The sequence below is a fragment of the Plutella xylostella genome, chromosome 22, assembly GCF_932276165.1.
Source record: "Plutella xylostella chromosome 22, ilPluXylo3.1, whole genome shotgun sequence".
In the NCBI taxonomy this organism is placed as follows: Eukaryota; Metazoa; Arthropoda; class Insecta; order Lepidoptera; family Plutellidae; genus Plutella; species Plutella xylostella.
The window spans coordinates 4,389,410-4,407,936 of record NC_064002.1 but is presented as its reverse complement, the minus strand read 5'-3'; the positions used below and the strand labels follow the sequence as shown (position 1 = coordinate 4,407,936).

Genomic DNA, 18,527 nt, shown 5'->3' with positions numbered 1-18,527 from the left:
AAAAATACCAAAAACACGTATTGTTTGCAATTCGCGTTTTCCGCTTCATTTATTACATTTCAGCAGCAATAATCATATAACTTAAATAATGCACATATTTCATAATTCATAATGTATTTAAATCACATGAAATAAGTTAACATAAACTCGGCTACACCGCAGGAATTTACGAAACCAATTTTAAACATGAAATATGAAGCCATTAATGAATTTACAAGGATCCCGTAACGGAGATGTTACTTTATTACAAAAGCAATTTGTTTTTGTTCAGGTACGCTACTTGTACAAGTTATTGCGAATTTCGACCATTTTAATTAATCATTTTTAGGGTTCCGTAGCCAAAATGGCAAAAACGGAACCCTTATAGTTTCGTCATGTCCGTCTGTCCGTCTGTCCGTCTGTCCGTCTGTCACAGCCGATTTACTCGGAAACTATAAGTACTACAGTGATGAAATTTGATGGGAATATGTGTTGTATGTGTATGAACCGCTACAAAAATATGACACTAAATAGTAAAAAAAAGAATTGGGGGTGGGGCCCCCCATACATGTAACTGAGGGATGAAATTTTTTTTTCGATGTACATACCCGTGTGGGGTATCAATGGAAAGGTCTTTTAAAATGATATAAAGTTTTCTAAAAAACATTTTTCTTAAAGTGAACGGTTTTTGAGATATCAGCTCTCCAAGTCGTAAAAAGTATGTCCCCCCCCCTCTATTTTTATAACTACGGGGTATAAAATTCTAAAAAAAATAGAGGTGATGCATGCTAATTAACTCTTTCAACGATTTTTGGTTTGATCAAAGTATCTCTTATAGTTTTTGAGATAGGTTGATTTAAAGTTTATTATATTTGCTGCTACGGAACCCTTTGTGCGCGAGCCCGACTCGCACTTGGCCGGTTTTTACGTTTCAAGTGGCTCAATGAAGCTTCACCTCTAGTGTACTTACACTTTATACCTGTACACTGTACAGTCAACCAAAGAGACATGTGTGCCACCGCAGCGCAAACACTTTGCTCCAAGACTCATTGGTGGGTATTTTAATATCACGTATCACCCGTCAGTGAAACAAAAGTAATTCGGTGGCGCTTAAATGGCATAAATATATCTTTTGCTAACTGTTATTGTAATTATGACTACTAGGTACTTACTGCACAAGCGTGTGTGTACGGAAAGTTCTAGAAAAGACTACAAAAACCAAACCACTACTTACTCAGTGCTACCACTGAAACTATTGTATTCTTTAAATGCTGCCACATACCTGAAACATGAAAAATAACAGTAAGAAAAAAGTTACGGCTGTAATTTTCTTATTTATTAATATTATGGTCTAGATAACGTGTAGGGTTGTCTTTTTATAAGAATTAATAAAATAAGGTATAGTTAATAAGCAAACGCACCGGCTTATATTATGGCAGGTGATGGCTGCATTTAAACAGTTGGATGAACGTTACTAAATGTCAACTTACACTATTAAACTTAGTGAAGCATAATATTAAAATTATATGTATGCTTGTAGCTACATCCCCTTATAATAGATCGATTGGCATAAAAAAATCGCACGCATTAATAATTATAACATCATAAACTGTCACCCATAATCGGATCCAAAAACAGTTAAGACTGCTTTTTAGCATGTATTTTCATATAAATCCAATTTTTTTGTTGTCGATAAGCAAGAGTAAGGAATAGCAGAGGCACAGCAGGGACCTTATCGCGAAGTCAAAAAGAAGTACCATTAAATGTAAAATTCAATACATTTTGAATCCAAAAATTGTCAAATCAAGTTCGCGATAAGGAACCTGTATAGTTAATAAACTTATACGTTCATTGGGTGAGCTTACTCAATAAGACTGTTTGCTTCACTCGCGGTGTGTACTGATGCTCTGAATTCCAGCGAACTAACAATAAGCTCAGTTTAGTAACAATTCAATAGTCACAGAGCCGGCAGTTCAGGCGAGTCAATGTGCTGTGTGTTACATAACATGTAACTTGATAACATTGTGTTCATAGTATGTAATGTAAAATTTACATATTTTGTGTAAATTACATGAGATTTATACTTTAAAAGGAAGATTTAAGGGGTTTTTTGCCGTGTTATGGGCAATATAGATATTTGTCTGCAATATATGTTTTATTTATTTGTAGACATAGATAGACATTATAAAAAAATATCTGCAATGTAAACCTGCCTACACATACTCGTACGCACTAAAGTTGTGTGTGATATTAATAAGAGCTTAATAAAAATGAACACGTTTAAAATGGCTTATAAACACGGATTACCAACGAGGCAATAAGCGTGGAATGTACCTATTGTATTGACTGTAATGGGAACTTATAGGAGGAGAGAGAAAGAGAGAGAAGTGGTGGTGGCGTAATGGAAAAAGCCTCGTCCTCTCAATCGAGAGGCCGTGGGTTCAGATCCTGTACCAATGCTTCTGAGAGGGGTCAGAATTATCTGCCTTATACTGTACCTACGTAGGTCTATGTCTTAACAAACTTAAACAAACGGTGATGATGATCACTTGCGGCGCGTCGCATATTGGAGTAATGATGATACAACAACACTCTGGGATCGGTCTTGTTCTCATTAGGATAAAAACGAAAATCCGAAAGCAGCGTTATTCCAGAAGGGTTACTCTATACTGACGAAAAATGAACGAACGAGAGCTGTCGTGCAATCGGCACGTTTAATACAACGAGATAGAGTCGTGCTGGCTCGCAAAGCAGCGTTCCGAATCTTTGTTTTTCCTCACATAGAGTGACCCCCCCAGGCCACCCATTGCAGCGAAATAGCGGCTCTTCAAAAGCAACGCATGAATATCACTGAACAATGTCATGTGAATAAAATACTAAATAGGTACAACAGAATGAGCTGCTACATGCTACATCACGCCATATCGGTTCTTATTAAAAGACAGATAAGGCCGGTAAGTTGGTATTCACCGTAATCTGATCGGTAATTTAATATTAAATGGAACTTTATATAAATTATTCAAAGCTCTCTTAATAGTGTCACCGCCTTCTCACCCGTGAATTCTAATCATTTAATTTTGTCACTCCCATCTATAGTAAGCCTATTTTTATTGTAGTGTAGAGCCATTTCGGCTTCTTGTAAATACACTGAGATAAGAGATCCGGATGTAGTGTCAAAGTCAAATTATTCCTCGAAACCTTACGAAAGGTAAATAAACGCAGCATCAGCGAGATGTACTGAATGGAGGCTCGGCGCGGGCGCAGCGAGCATTGCCCCTTCCCCCCTCCCGCCCCCGCAACGCGCCGGACGGCATTCCTCCGCGCTTCCTGGCCAATGCAAGTGCGCCGGCATTGCGCTGCTTGCACCCCCCCGCCCGCGCCCCGCGCACGCCCTCCTAGAGACCACGCGAGCGAAAGACAAAGAATTCAAACTTGGAATGCCACACCAAAATATGCATAGACTCTCTCCGCGGTTTACGAGTAGCGCGTGCTTTTCAAAACCCGCGATGAAATGGCGTAACTGAATTGTAGGTGTAAATAAATATCGATTTTTATCACTGCCGACGCGTGTATAGAATTCGTGGGTATTCGTATTATTCGCGGTAGTGAAGCTGTAATGGACCTTTATTCTGTTAGTTATCTCATGAATAAAGAAGAAGCCATTTGTAAAGGTTACTTTTCCTATCAGTTCAATCGCATTAGGAGAGATCTTTTGATGTTTTTATAATGTTACTTCAACAAAAACCTTTAGTGTACCTATGTAGGTATACAACATGTTGTATCTATATTATATCACTGAAGATAAAATATTCTTTCTATGATAAATAAACAGAGCTGTGTTGTTTAATACATAAATCCACAATTTCCTTTCTTATTCGTAAGAATAAAAGCACTAGCATATTAGAGTCATAAATCAAATCGGGCATAACAAAATACCACTAGAGTGTTACTACCTAATCAGTAGCGCCGGACGCAACCGAAGATAACTCATAACGTAAATTAAATAAGTCATATTTTTGTCCGCCACACCGGTATTCCGGTACATCGGAGCGACGGACGGTAGCCCCTGAAAGCTTTCCTCGACGCTTTTAAGCGCTTATCTTGGAAAAGATAGCCCAGACCGGACGCTGAAAGGCTGTGACGGCAATTTGCTTACATTAGGACATACAGGACATTACCGCGACTCGGTGCGATCGTGAAAACTGAAAACTATTTTAATGACACGACTGAAATGCTGTTGCCTAATTGCTACTGTGAATTGCCGGATGTATTTCAATGTGAATGGATGGTTCTTTTACTGAAAGATATCTATGTACCTATCTGTTAAAGATAGGTACATATATATGTTATGGCAAAAATTAGACCCTTCAGTCCTTTGTTTATTCTGATGTCTATCATGAAAACAAATGATGAAATCCGTATTTACGCAACTGCTCGTACAGTGGGACATAACAAAGAGTTTCATTGGCTTTACAGCGCGGGTAGGAATGTGACTGAGTGATCACCTGACTACCAACCATTCGCTCTATGAGATTTTTCCCTCTATTCACATGTGCTCGCCGCATTCTCTTTTTAAAATATCGCATACCCGATCTGTTTTCATTTAGTGCCCCGGCATTGATTTCGTTAGTTCATCCGACTATGAAACGGGAATACTTTTAGTTAAACACGATCGCAATGTAACATTTTGTTCGCTTCGGGCTGAATTTTTCCTAGTTCTATTAACTTTGCTTTGCCGGTGAAATAATAAAAACAAATGTTTTTTTGAATTGATCCATTTGACTGCAACGTATTGCACCTCTGTTGATTCGATGTTTAAAACTTCGATCGCGATTGGTTGATGGTGAACGCAACTGAACACTGTGTCTACCTAATTGAAACTGGGCAATCTGCGCAATAAACTGCAGACCTTAACCGTGATATGACAATACTTACCTATTGGTATTTTATTAGTAAAAATCGATTTGTTTAATTAATTTATTGATCACCGCTTAATACGAAGCCGAATTTAACATAGTCGATGTACTTAGGTACCACTTTAAAAATAAGTGAACATCAGGTATTCAAAGTGAGAAATCCGTATCAACTCGCATAGCTGTTCAAAATATTGGGTTGATTTTGCGATGCACGTATCTAGATTATGCTGCTGAGTAATTTGAAATAAGAATACGATTCGCGGGAAATATTCCGATGAATATTCCATGATGTAAATATCGGACTCGTACAGAGAATTCCTGCAATAATATTGCCTCTTCTTCGGATGTTACTGCTATTTATTTGGACTTTCTAAGCTACTTCTATCTTCTATCCTGTGAGCAATAGGAATCTACCTTTTAAAGTTATTTCATAATGTGGGCATTACCTTATTGTATTGTATTTATTATTCATAATATTCATTTATTTAACCTTAATTTCTCATCTGTCATTCTCATTCTTAATTAAGTTTCCATTCTATTATGTGATTTTTAAGTGTAAACATCACTATAATAGAATGGAAACTGCCATCGATTTGCCGCAAATTTGTTAAAATATCAGAAATTTTACCATAAAAAAAAGTTTGAAGAAAAGAAAAACATCTCACGGAACTAACAAAAAAAACACATCTATACCAATGCCGTAAAAGTTGGTTTAAACATATATTATAACTATCAAAATCTTTATCCGTCCACAAAGTAGAATAAATTAAACTCAATGGATTTCGTTCTAGAAGTAAGCGTGGTACATTCAGTAGGTACATTTGTTTGTTTTTAGAGCTATTCTTAGATATCGGGCCGGCTTCCGCCGTTTTATCGTCGGCTATGGACGCTTGTCAAGGTGTATGGGGAAATAACACAGATCTCTATTGGACGAAGGTATTTTTAAGTGAGTGTTGGTATACCTACATAAGAAACTTAGAGCATATTAATAGATGTTACAAACCGAATTTTAATAAGAGCTTCCTATATCGGCGAGAGACACACGATTTTGTACTTTTTACCTACTAGTCAAAAAATCAAATAAAATATACCTAGATACTTTGGTACTAATCATATTATAGCCCCGTAAAGTTAGAAAAGATGAATAGCTTTCCTCGTACAAAACAATATTGTTGCTTGTTGGAAGTACAATGGTGTTTTTTGCAGACTAAATAAAAGCTAGGAAGGTCAAGAAAATAAGCTTATTACAATCTTCCTTCTACAGACTCGCACTAGAGGAAAAAATTAGAACTGGAGATAGGATTATCATTTTTATGATGTCCAGCAAATTTTGTTCATAATCAGCAGAAAATGTTCTAGTAGTAGATGGTATAGAGGTACAAATCCTGATTCTAAGCAACATTATTTTGTTCATGGGATACTTGGGAAATTCGCTAAAAATATAACAAAACCCCCCAACCCCATACTAAAATTTTTTTAGTATGGGGGGTTTAATATATTGACCACATACATAATACAGTTTTTTTTCTGGAACTAAAGTTATATAACTAATATATATAATCTATATAGATTGACGAGTTAGGTATATCACTTTTGCCGGCATCACGTTGACTAACGGGACACCCTGTATACCATTAACAAATACCAACCTATAGTGGATATGCATTTGCTTGGCACTGGACAATAAGGCACTGCAATTGCTGAGTGGACACCTTTTTGACGATGACAGCAAATAATTTATGTATAAATATAATTTATGACGACCGAATGGCGTAGTGGTTAGTGACCTGACTACTGAGCCGATGGTCCCGGGTTCGATTCCCGGCTGGGGCAGATATTTGTTTAAACACAGATATTTGTTCTCGGGTCTTGGATGTGCCCGAAAAATGGCAATAGGCCCGCCCCCTATCACATTGGGACTAACATAACGCTCTGGCGAAAAGTGGGTGCAGCAATGCACCTCTGCCTACCCCGCAAGGGAATACATTAGTACAAGGCGTGAGTGCGTGTTTTTTTTTTTTTTTTTATATAATTTATGTTAGGTAATTTATGTAGTTAAATTTAAATCAGTATTGCTGTCAGTGTCAAATGAAGTTTATTCTTTCTTTCTATCTATCCAGTTCTTAGTTCGAACGTGACTGACTTCATTATTTACATCATAAAGGCATAATAAGAGGGACTTTGATTTAACTCCGTCGTAATATTTTAGTAGCTGACTTTTTAATATTGAATGTAGCGATGCGCCATTATGAAATTAAGTTCCTTTATAAAAAGTTTTACGTCTTCAGGTGTCTTTGTACTGCAACTTTAATAAGACTTAGAATACCTAAAAATGCAAGCAGAAAACGACGACGGAAAGATTTCAACAAGGAGAACTAATGAGACACAAAGTATACAATTTATAATCTAGGTAAATAGTATGTAAGTACATAAAATTCATCGGTCATATATATTATTTTCTTCACTCTATTCATTTCACTGTAACGACACTGTATAGTCTCCCGCTTACCAACATACAAAAACAAACAAATTATTAACTATAATAGCTCGGGCTGAATTTATTCCGACATTAATAATTCCACCGAGAAAGAGGTTTTATTCAGCGAAATTGCAGTTAGAAAGATCCTATTAATGAACGTCCCCGTTCCTTTGTGCCCGGTTTCGCAGCATTTCCCTTACAATCGCTATGACACTTAGTAATTAGGGAGAAAAATTCGCCCTTGCGACGTCTGGCTATACCATCCAACTATTGCAGCGACTGAAAAATAACTGTGGCCCCCAAGCAGAATTTAACGAAAGAACTTGCAACTTTTTGACCTGAATTCGTGTTGTGGTTTTTCCGGCGCTTTCATTTGATTTATGCTCCGAGAAAAAAATTAAAGTGTCGCAACGATTTTTTCGCGTCACTCATTTTTTACACAAATAAAGTTTATAGTGATGTGAAGAGCTTCTATGTATGTGAAAAAAGAATATCAATATATTCGCTGCAGATCGTTGTGGTATTGCTACTAATCTCAGAATGTTAACTCATATAATTCTTATAAACTTAAAGAAAATATATTATATTGGGACCATGCAATAGTGCTGCGACAGCAAATGCTTCGTCTTCGCGGCTACTGGCGAGATTATACCTAAACACCTTGTGGTCTATATTTTCTACTATTGTTTTTAAGAGAAGAAAGTTTGTGTTTCATGTCTCAAATTCACTACTAACGATAAGAAGTCTGAGAGGATTCTACTAGTTATTGGAGTTTGCAGACGAATGTTGAATTAATTTTCAAAGTTTGGTATATTTTATGATAATAATGAATAACTAGTAATAATATTAACGTTTACTTTCTTGATTCGGGTAACTAAGATCCCACTTACACTTTGGATGTAACACACGTTGTAATTTGGTCGGTTCGTAAGTTCGTATTTAAAATAGTAGTAACTTTTATGCTCATTTGCTTTTTTAATAATAATTTATACAGCTATAGAAAAGTTACGTCATTTAGCATTAATCTTCTGAACTGAAATTTCATAACGTAAAATTTTAATATTCATATTTAATTATGAACCCATATATGATCGCATACGCGAAAAGAAACGCGAAGAAAACAAGAATTTTCTCGACGAGTGAAGGCGAGCTGACACGAATCGGCTATCGTGATAGAATCTCGTTAGTTTATTGATGAATAATCCGCTCATTAGTCAGTTGTCTATACACGTAATTGGCCAGCTATGAGCAGTATCAACACATACCGATTCGCGCGGCCGCCCGCGCTTTCAAACTGTTGAAATGCATTCGCGCACGCAGTGAAAACTCGAGCGATACATGCCACATTTGCCTGATGCCTCGTCACTTGCAGCATGTTATAGATATATAATTATTGTAAGCTGGATTGCTGGATGCTTAGAAATTCATTGAGATGAAATTTACCGGAAGTCCGGAATTGAATTATAGAGCTATCAAACCAAAAGCTGACTTTCAATTATTTCTGAGCAATGTTATAATAACTTTAATTCATTATGTAGAGTATGCAATGAAATCGCCAAATAAAATTCCTCTTACAATTTTTAATAGTTAAACATAATATTTACGCACAAGAAAGCGGATTATGAATTCTTCGCATGAAATTCTGTTTTAAGATCAAGAGGGTCCACTGATGGAGGCGGATCAAAGTAGGTAGGGAGCAAATCAGATTTGTGAATAAAAATAAGCGCAAAATAACATCGACACACAACCTTTGACGGGTGGTCTTAACGAGAAAAGTTGGATGCGACTTCCATTTAAGTCGAACTTCTGTCATCAACGTTTACTTTCTTGAGAGGGAGCTGTTATATTGTATACAGTGACAGTGAGTGTAAGCCAACTAGCGCCGCTAATTGAAAAATCATAACTTCCGTTGAAAATAATTTTCCAAAAACACGAGGTATCGCGCCCTCGTCATCCTAATTCAAATTTTTAGACAAACCTGCCTCCCGATACCCATACCCAGTACCTACCTAGACTGTAGAAGTTAATGTAAAAAAAAAAACAGAAACTTTTCTTGCAGAAAAGACATTAACTTCCACAGTCTAGCTACTAATATTACACAATAATAATAGAGAATTAATACACATTTGAATTTTACAGGAGGAACACATTTTTGGTTAGAGGGCATTACTTGATAGTTTTAACGAGGCCCAATTTTTGGAGCTGTAATAGATAGGTATTAGGCATCGGACCTAGTCCAAATGTTTTGAGTGCATGTAACTCCAGGCAAACCTTACCAGGTAAGTAAAGTTTCACAATGTTTGTTTTATTGTAAGCTTAGGTCGGTTTGAGATCTATTGTAGCTACATTGTACGGGAACGAATAAAATAGTTTTAAGTTTTCAATGAAAGCGCGTGAGTGCTTGAAACAGTTTTTACGATTCATCAACTTTCAGGTGTAGGTAATGGAGTAAAATGTTGTTTGATTAATGGAAAAAAATAGGACTTGATAAAATAAGAAATACCTACCTATTCAGTGTATTTTAAATAGGTGGTATGTAGGTCTGTATAAATAATAACTACATTATCAGATCATTACCTACCTACCTACCAAAAAATACTGGATTTGGAGACATTTTCATATGTTTATGTTTAGAAAGAGCCTTCTTATTTGAAATACAACAGATTTCACTGAAAACTTATAGAAAGTACAGAGGTAAGAGTATTTTCACCCAGGAGATTATTATACATATTATACATACATGTATAATTGTATATCCAGGAGTTCATTTTTTTTAGGAACCTGACAAATTTATTTCTGAATTATTCATAGTTAGGAACTTCTATAGGTTCCTCGGTAGGTACTTACTTACCAACTAGCAAGTAGTTAAAATATCAAAAAACATAACAAAACTAGAAACTACCATAAACTTTGATAAAAGTTGTTCTATTAACGCAAGTCAATAAACGTAGATAGCTGCCTAATAGCAGATGGTTTATTTATATTTGAGTTGCGAAGGTGAGTTGACTAGAGACGTGATCTGATAGAGGGCTCGGGGCTCGGGCGCCTCATCGCGATACATTAGTCGCCGGCCCGCGAGAGTTGTTATCCGATCTGCCGCTTGTTCGCAACTTTGCCGCCGTTGTGCTCTCCACTGAACTTATCTACGGTCGAGTGCTCTCGGCGGGAGATACGAGCTAGTACTTACCATGTTTGAGAGCAGCAGCCGCTGGGGCTTAGCTTGGGGGTCGAGCGAGTGGATCGGGAGGGCAAGGGGCAGCGGGAGAGGCAGCGGGAGCGCCAGCGGCGGGGGCAGTGCGGGCTGCAGGAACAGCGGCGGGCAGCAGGCGCACGGCGGCACGTAGGACACGCACCCGAGCTGCGGTGGGAACAGCGTGGCGGCGGCCTCCTGGAGGCCCTCACGACCCTCGCACTACCGCATCCGCGGCCTCCGACACCCGCAGGGGATCGCGCGCGAACTTGCGAACGCGGGAACTCAAAACTTTCAAAGTGGAAACTTGGCGCGTCGAGCCGACAGTGGACACTCGGGGGGGCTTGAGGTGAGGAGCGCCACAAAAGTGCGGGAAACTAAATCGGAAGAAGCGAGAGACTACGCACAGGGCTCGCGAGAGTGTGGAGAAAGTGACGGAGTGCGCGGAGCACGAGTCGCCAGGCCGGCGTGTGGCGGTGGACTGAGCGGCGGCGGCAGGTGCGCGCGGGGCGCGGGGCGGGGCGGGAGGCGGGCTCACCTGTGCACCTCGGCGCCTGCGCCCCGCGCGCCACTCAGCCTCCGCCGCCGCCGCCGCCGCCGCCGATGACCCCATGATACATGCACAACACTGACGCTGCAATTAGTTACTCACTATAATGTGCTGACCTGAGCGCAATTCGCGGGTGTCTTCCTATGAATAACGGGTTCAAGCTAGAGCTAGGGGAAGAAATCTACTAAGTTAACATAGTTTGAATTCTTGGTAAGTAGTAAGTACTACTAAGTTCCACTGGTTATTATTCTGTGGTAGTACATAATTATGTAAGTCATAATTTGTAAACAAGTACCTTCTAACTACCTACTACAAGTTTTTTAGGTTTACTTATTTATTTATTTTGGTGTAAGTAAATAAAGAGAAGAGTATCCATTGTAAATGTATGCCTGCGTAGTTAAGTAGTAAGTACTAATTGCAATTTTAAAATGTGTTTCCGAAACATACAGTCTCGATACATTCTACTCCAGTAAGTACTCGTACTTACTACTGACTTACCTACCGACTACGTTAAAAACTCACCAAAGAAGACATACTTAAATATCAAAATGTATTTAAATGTACCTAAGAGGTATCTACCTACTTATTTGTTCTAAAATTATGTAAGTATTTAAATATACTGTGTAAAACAATAGCAAAGTACCTACCTAAGTACTTACTAACTATTTCTGCAAAGCAAACTTATTATACCTTACTGAATAGAAATAGAGAACTGAAAATAAGGACCAAAAACATTTCACCTCGCGAAAATTTTAATAAGTTCCTTTCAAGTAGGTACTTTAAACTTTTAAAAACATAGTTAGGTTAGGTCCCTACTTACCTCACTTCGCTAAAAGTTGATTCGTCAAAGACAAAAGGGAATGGAAAACTTAGGTCCCAGGAACATAAGTACTTCTCTGCTTAGGTCTTACAATGCGCGTCCACGACAACAAAGGGTTGCATTTCAACTTGCAACCTTTTCAAAAATAACTATAAACTTTGAGTGAAAACTTAAAACCTATCATTGCTGGTCTACTGGTCAGAAAAAGTGAAGAGGTAAAAGTACCTACTTCATATTTTCAGCGCAAGTTTTCATAATATGACTTTAGTTACCTTCGTGAAAAACTTACCTATCCCGATAGTAACCTTCCTAACTAAAAGTCACAGCCATGGCTTTTCGCTTTTTTAAGAATTTTATAAAACTACTTTACTTTACTAAAATTCAATCAATAAATATGCAAAGGCACAAGTAAATTCAAACATGTGGCACATAAATAGGCGGCCATAAAAAAACAGACTTTGTAGTTTTTCGAGAGAATCTTCGGTAGACGGTGAACCATTGATTTTCGCAAGGTCCGGGGATCGCGCATCATTAGGGGGGCAATGAAGGAAGCACTCTACTTTAAGCTCATTGTATACGCTTAGCGGATTACATTACATACCTTTTAGCGTTCCCGACCTGCGACTATTTGTGAAACAGTGCGTTATTTTCTAACAGCGTCCGCAGATTAGCGGGAAAGCTGTTTTTTTAACCCTTCGCGCCGGAAGGGAGTGTGAATGTGTGGTGTATTTGTGTATTCAGCTCTGAATACTGATTTTTTAGGTTTTAGTTTTAAAATATTTTTTTATTGGACTGTGGCGAAGTAATAGTAAAACTGATGGTTATTCACACATCCAAAATTAGTTGACAGAGCTATACATGCATTGTGTATCAGTATCACAAAAATTGTATGTTTGTTTCGTGACTTTTTTTTTATATTTTTTTCGTTTATAGGCACCCTAAGGTCATTTTAACAATAGTTGTTCAGAATGAAGAGTTGCTTAACCTACTTTCGGATGTGAATCCACGAAAGATCCACCCTGTGCTATGTTTGCTCCATCCACTAGTAGATCCAGTACTAGTCCTACTACGAAACAACAAAGGAATTAAACAAGACCTCTGTGCTCAAAGGCAAGACATTTTCAATTTGCCCAAACAGATCACAAAGTATGAGTCAAGTCAGTGTAGTAATTATAACGATGCACACAATGGTCCCACAATAGGCCAATCTGGACATCAAAGCTGGCTCTATTACCATTGCTAGTCCGCATGCAATTGACATACTGCTGTAATTAGGCCCGTTGACTAGTTGAATTGATAAAATTGTTATTGCAGTATTTAGAAATGCTTTCAGTTGCGATGTTTGATTTGATAGTTAATATTATTGTAGTTACCTAAGTTAATTTATACACATGTTGGCTTTTTTTGACATGAAATACAAATCATTTTGTATACTAGTTATACACATATTAAGAATGTTTGATTATTTTGGCTTTATTGCTCTAAAATTGGTAGGTGTATTTATATTTTTATGTTAACTAGGTAGGTACTTTGCTATTTGTTATTTTCAAATAATTATAAGATATATATATTTTCTGTTTACATTCACAAATTAATTTAATATAAATTGAATACAATAACTACATTTTCTTCGTTTAATCGACTCACCACAAAGCCCCTTGAATAAGTTTCACAATGACAGTTGAAATCCCACACACTCCTTCAATACGAGCAACTGTCTATTAACATAACAATATTATCTTTACAATCTGATAATTTAGTTTCGCATACGCTTGAGGCCTTACCAGCATATACCAACAGGGTAATCCTTCTGTTTTCAATAGTATTAATTAATTCTAGTCATCGGTATGTACAAGGTAAGGTAATTAGCGAGTATATGTTAATCTGACATCTGTTTCGACTGGAGACGTATGACGCGAGCTTTGTCCGTGTCCGTATATTGTAGCGAGTCGTAACAGTGTGCGTTCACCTTAATACGATTATCAGACGGATTGTGGATCTTCATTTGTTAATGATCTACATACTTGTATAATATGCATAACATTAAATATATAACTGTATCCAAAACTTAGACTCAACATATAAATTAATTATAAGTTACCTATTTATAGCAGTAAAAGTTTTGTCTATAGTCTATTTTTGCAATTTCTTCCATTCATTATCACTTTTAAAATAAGGCAGGTGATGGGCACATTTGTTTATTTTATCTCTCGCCTACACATTTTTCTATTCCCATGAAATACCTATGTTTGTAATAAAATTGGAGCTGTTGTAGGTACTTTGACTTCAACATTTAACTACGCTCGAGTAACCAGTAACAAGCCTCACAAAACTATGAGTCACCATTCTATTTTAAAATCTCATCTGTTTCAATCTCAATACTCATAATTATTTGACCGGAGAATATCGTTACAACTATTAATGGTGGACCATTCCCAGCTAACTCTACGAATCTATGATATACAATAATAGACATACTGTACGTACCTATATGTATAGACAGGTAAAGCTATACTAAACCAGAGTCATAGTAAACAGCATAGATTGTACACCTCGGGCCAGACTAGGTATGTTAGTTGAATGCGACGGATCAAGTCAAAAACATGTGGCGTTTTTGAAAATATCATAAAATAAATAATTGTTTTGTATGTAATTTAGGTCAACCCGCATCGGTCAAGATAGTTTTAAATATCGTGCAAGCATCTGCTGGAATCATTCACGGCCGCGAGCTTTATGTTCTGTTGAGATAATGCTTTGTAGTTTGTTGCAATGTTGATTTTCCGTATTCAGAAATAACAATAAGTATATTATGTTGTTGGTATGGTAGTACAGTTGTGTAGTAAGATAGTTTTATTACGAACATTTGTACACTCACGTGCAATAAAAAAGTTCCATTTACAAAATGCCGACACCAAGTGACTCAATTTTTTAAAACATATTATTTAGAATTTGGCTATAATAGCTAATATACTACTACTGGTTATATTCTGATGCGCTGTTCATTTAACAGCTATTTACTTACTTTAATATTGCAGACGGCGCGGCGTTATTAAGCTAGTCTTTTCTTTTTAGATGCTTTTGTCACTGGAACTTTTTCCCTGCTCGTGAGTGAATAAAACGCACATCATACCATAATGAAGGATCGTAATGATGCTTATAAGTAGTTATAAGCGCGTGCCATTGGTGAGCAACCGTGACGCTGCGTGGTGGAAGCGGTCACTGCGTCCAGTAATGATCGCCAGGTTAAGTAATTTTCAATAGGGCAGGTAACTTACCTTGCATGGATGATCAGATCATTAGTGCACACTTGGTGACCATGGTGGTTATTATGGGTTCCGCTCATCTCGCATAATCTTTATTTACCAAAACTCATTTCGCATAACTCGTATGGTCTAAACTTTTTTGGCCGAACCATCACTTTGCCAAGACTTATGTGGCATAAGGCTCGTTTCGTCTAAAACTCTTTAGGCACAATCTTTAAACACCTAAGTTTCGTTTGCTCAAATTTATGTTCGTCTATACCTATGTATAATCTTGTTTCTCGTAATGTTATCTTAATAAATAATATATTAAGTATGTAGTAAATGTACAAATTGTGGTATTTTTCTCCTACATCCCGAAAATCACGATATTGTATGATCAAAAAATCGAAAGCTAACGACCAATATAATTATTACAAACCCCATGAGATCGAAACCTAAAAATAGGTGTGACGACGAGCAAAGCGAGGAGGAGCGTGTTAGGTGCACATGTTCATAAAAACCAAAGCGGAGCGCAGCGAAGCGGAGCGGAGCGTTTTCCAAACAGCGGAAACAATACAAGGCACCAGTTTGCGCTATGTAGGGAGACGCTCCGTCAAAGTTAAAGCCAAACGAATATTATTACTTTGTATAAACCTAATAAACCTATGCCATAGCATTATTAGGCTATTCAAGATTTGGCCATACCATTATTAGGCTAAACAATGTTATGCGAAATAACTTTTTACTAAACGAGATTTATGCCATACGATTTTCGGCGTAACGAGACTTTGACCAAACGTTACTATGCAATACGAGATTAGGCAAATAAATCTTATGCCAAAAAAGGTAGAACCGGTTATTATATTACGTTTACAATTTTATACTAAGAAAAATAGTTGAAAACATAAAACTTACAGCTAAGCTCCCTCTGGTTTATATAGAGAACTTTGAGTTGGAGTGCAATCTAAACTACACAGCATTAAAGGATTTTCGTCTAGCGGCTATACTTATTCCTCTATACTTATGGCTCTATACTTAAGTATGTACGAAACTTGGATTAATCCAAGAACATACGTTATTTATAACAATAAAAATCCAAGCAAGTAAGTATTCCAAAAAATTACAAAAAGCTTATCCCTTAGCCCTCAAGTTACCTTTACCAAGCTAAGCAAGAAGCTGCGCGGCGCGCCACTCGGGCCCCGGTCATTGACCCTGCGCACACGCCGCCGCGCCGTCTACTACACGGTTACATAACACCGTGAGCGTATGTGTGACCTTAACATTGGTGTCACTGTCAGATGGCGTCATAAGCTGTGCGTGTGAAAGAGAACGATGTATATTTAGGTAGTGCTTTTTGCACTGTGACGGGTCCCGTTCATGTTTTCCGCTCGGCTTTATTTATATTTGATTCATGTTAGCAGGCTACAGGATGTCTATGTAGAGGTTTGTTGTTTTCCATCGTACCTACTTACTAAAACATTTTTTTACATAGATGTTCTGGAAACCAAATTATCAGTGAATATTTTAAGTTACTGTCCGGTCCGGCTCGCGACCTATAACATGACAATAAATGTACTTAGGTACTTAAATATACACCAGTTACTGGTTCTCTTGAGATACTCCCTCGGACTACCCCTTCTGGGCTTACCATCGCGAGTAAATTAAATAAAACATATATATTAGGTATAGTAACTTCGTTATTAGGAATTCAAACAACACTACGCGTAAGTATTCTCTCAACTTTAGTATCAAGTTACTATTGTGGAGCTGCCGTCTACCTGTTAATTGTTATCTACTCCTGCGGTTAAGTGAAAGATATCATGTAACAATGACAACCCGTTTCCACGATGTTCCAAAGCGCGACCGGCCTACTTTTGATGTAGGTAAGTGCTTCCATTTAATTAATTAATAACTTAGATCTAATTAAGTGTTTCCCGGAGTATAAAGATGTTGCTGTATGGCCGAATCGACATAGTTGTCAATTCAAGATGCAAACTCAGATGAGTCACCTTTCGGCTTAGGTACTACACCTGTACTTTTTTTAACACACTGTATTTAATATGCTACTTATAGTTGGATGAGGAAGAACAAGCACAGAGCTGAGTGCTCCTTGGTAGAGGCTCGTGACATGAACGCACAATGGATGGCAATTGGAAGGCTAAAGTCCGGCAGACGATCGAATGTTGAGATTGATGATGAGATTATGTAGGTAGCTTTTGATATTTCTGTTACCCAACTAAATATGATGCGCCGATTGAAAACTTAAAATAACGGTTGTTGAACAGAAAGCAATATCAAAGGTAGAGCAGCGAAGTAAATCGTCCGAGAAATCCGAGAACAAACCGAATAAATTGTTTTAATAAGGAATAAATTAGTACAAAAAGTGTAGCTCGCTCCATCGGTGGCGTCACGATGCTTGGCCATGGCATTTACGCTTTGCTGACCACCTTATATGGCGGCGAGTTGAAATGCACTTTTTATTAAATGCACTCGACTTTTTGCACTGACTGTACGTATGTACTGGGCTGTAGTCAAGCAATTTCTGGGGTAGGGATAGCCGTGCGGATATATTTAACTAGCTGTTCCCGCGCGCTTCGCTTCGCCTTAAAAAGTTTTCCCATGAGAATTCCGGGATAAAAAGTAGCCTATGTTCTTTCCCAGGGTCTAGACCGTATGTATACCAAATTTCATTCAAATCCGTTCAGTAGTTTTGGCGTGAAAGAGTGACAGACAGACAGTCAGACACAGTTACTTTCGCATTTATAATATTAGTTAGGATTTGATGATGTCCGTTTTTAAGCTAAATCCAAATGTTGCAGCTTGTTACGTTTATTTTTATTATAACGCGTCCGAACCAATCCTAGAATAAGCCATCCATCCAAAGTTTGTCTAGAAGTGATCGGTCGTAATAAGACCGCCTTTTGTACCCTAGTTAAGTTGTGATGTAAAATTGTTGATAATTTCTTAGTGTACCTACAAACAAATAATACTCAATCTATCTATATCTGCCACATTTATACATAGTATCCATCCTTTAAAAAAACATTACCGCCAGCTTGCCTAACATATTCGGATGGTAATAAATACAAAGTTCATTAGACGAATATGCAATACAAGCGGGAAACGGGGCTAATATCAATTTGTATTTGAAGGGGTAAAACTATAATAATTTGTGTAACGCTAAGTCTGCTAATTAAATATACATAATAGCATCTACATAAGTGTATGTAATATGTGTTACTGAGTGTGTGCATTATGTGTTTATTATAATTCGCGACATAAAAAATTGGTTATTATAAGTTTGCCGTGTATGTAAAAATGGTCTGTGTCTACATACGATATGCTATGAAA

The 18,527-nt window shown here is 37.5% G+C and overlaps 1 protein-coding gene across 6 annotated transcripts in view; it reads right to left on the bottom strand.

Moving 5' to 3' along the window:
• LOC105394091 (polypyrimidine tract-binding protein 1) overlaps positions 1–18,527 on the bottom strand; it is a 331,428-nt gene that overhangs the window by 147,711 nt on the left and 165,190 nt on the right. For 2 of the 6 annotated variants that reach the window (XM_038105580.2, XM_038105583.2), the window contains exon 1: positions 10,562–11,060. The exons of the other annotated variants lie outside the window; for them this stretch is intronic. In XM_038105580.2, the coding sequence (XP_037961508.2) occupies positions 10,562–10,564 (3 nt within the window). In that variant the 5' untranslated portion in view covers positions 10,565–11,060. Of the gene's footprint in view, positions 1–10,561; positions 11,061–18,527 lie in introns of those variants that run through there. 6 annotated transcript variants of the gene reach the window in all.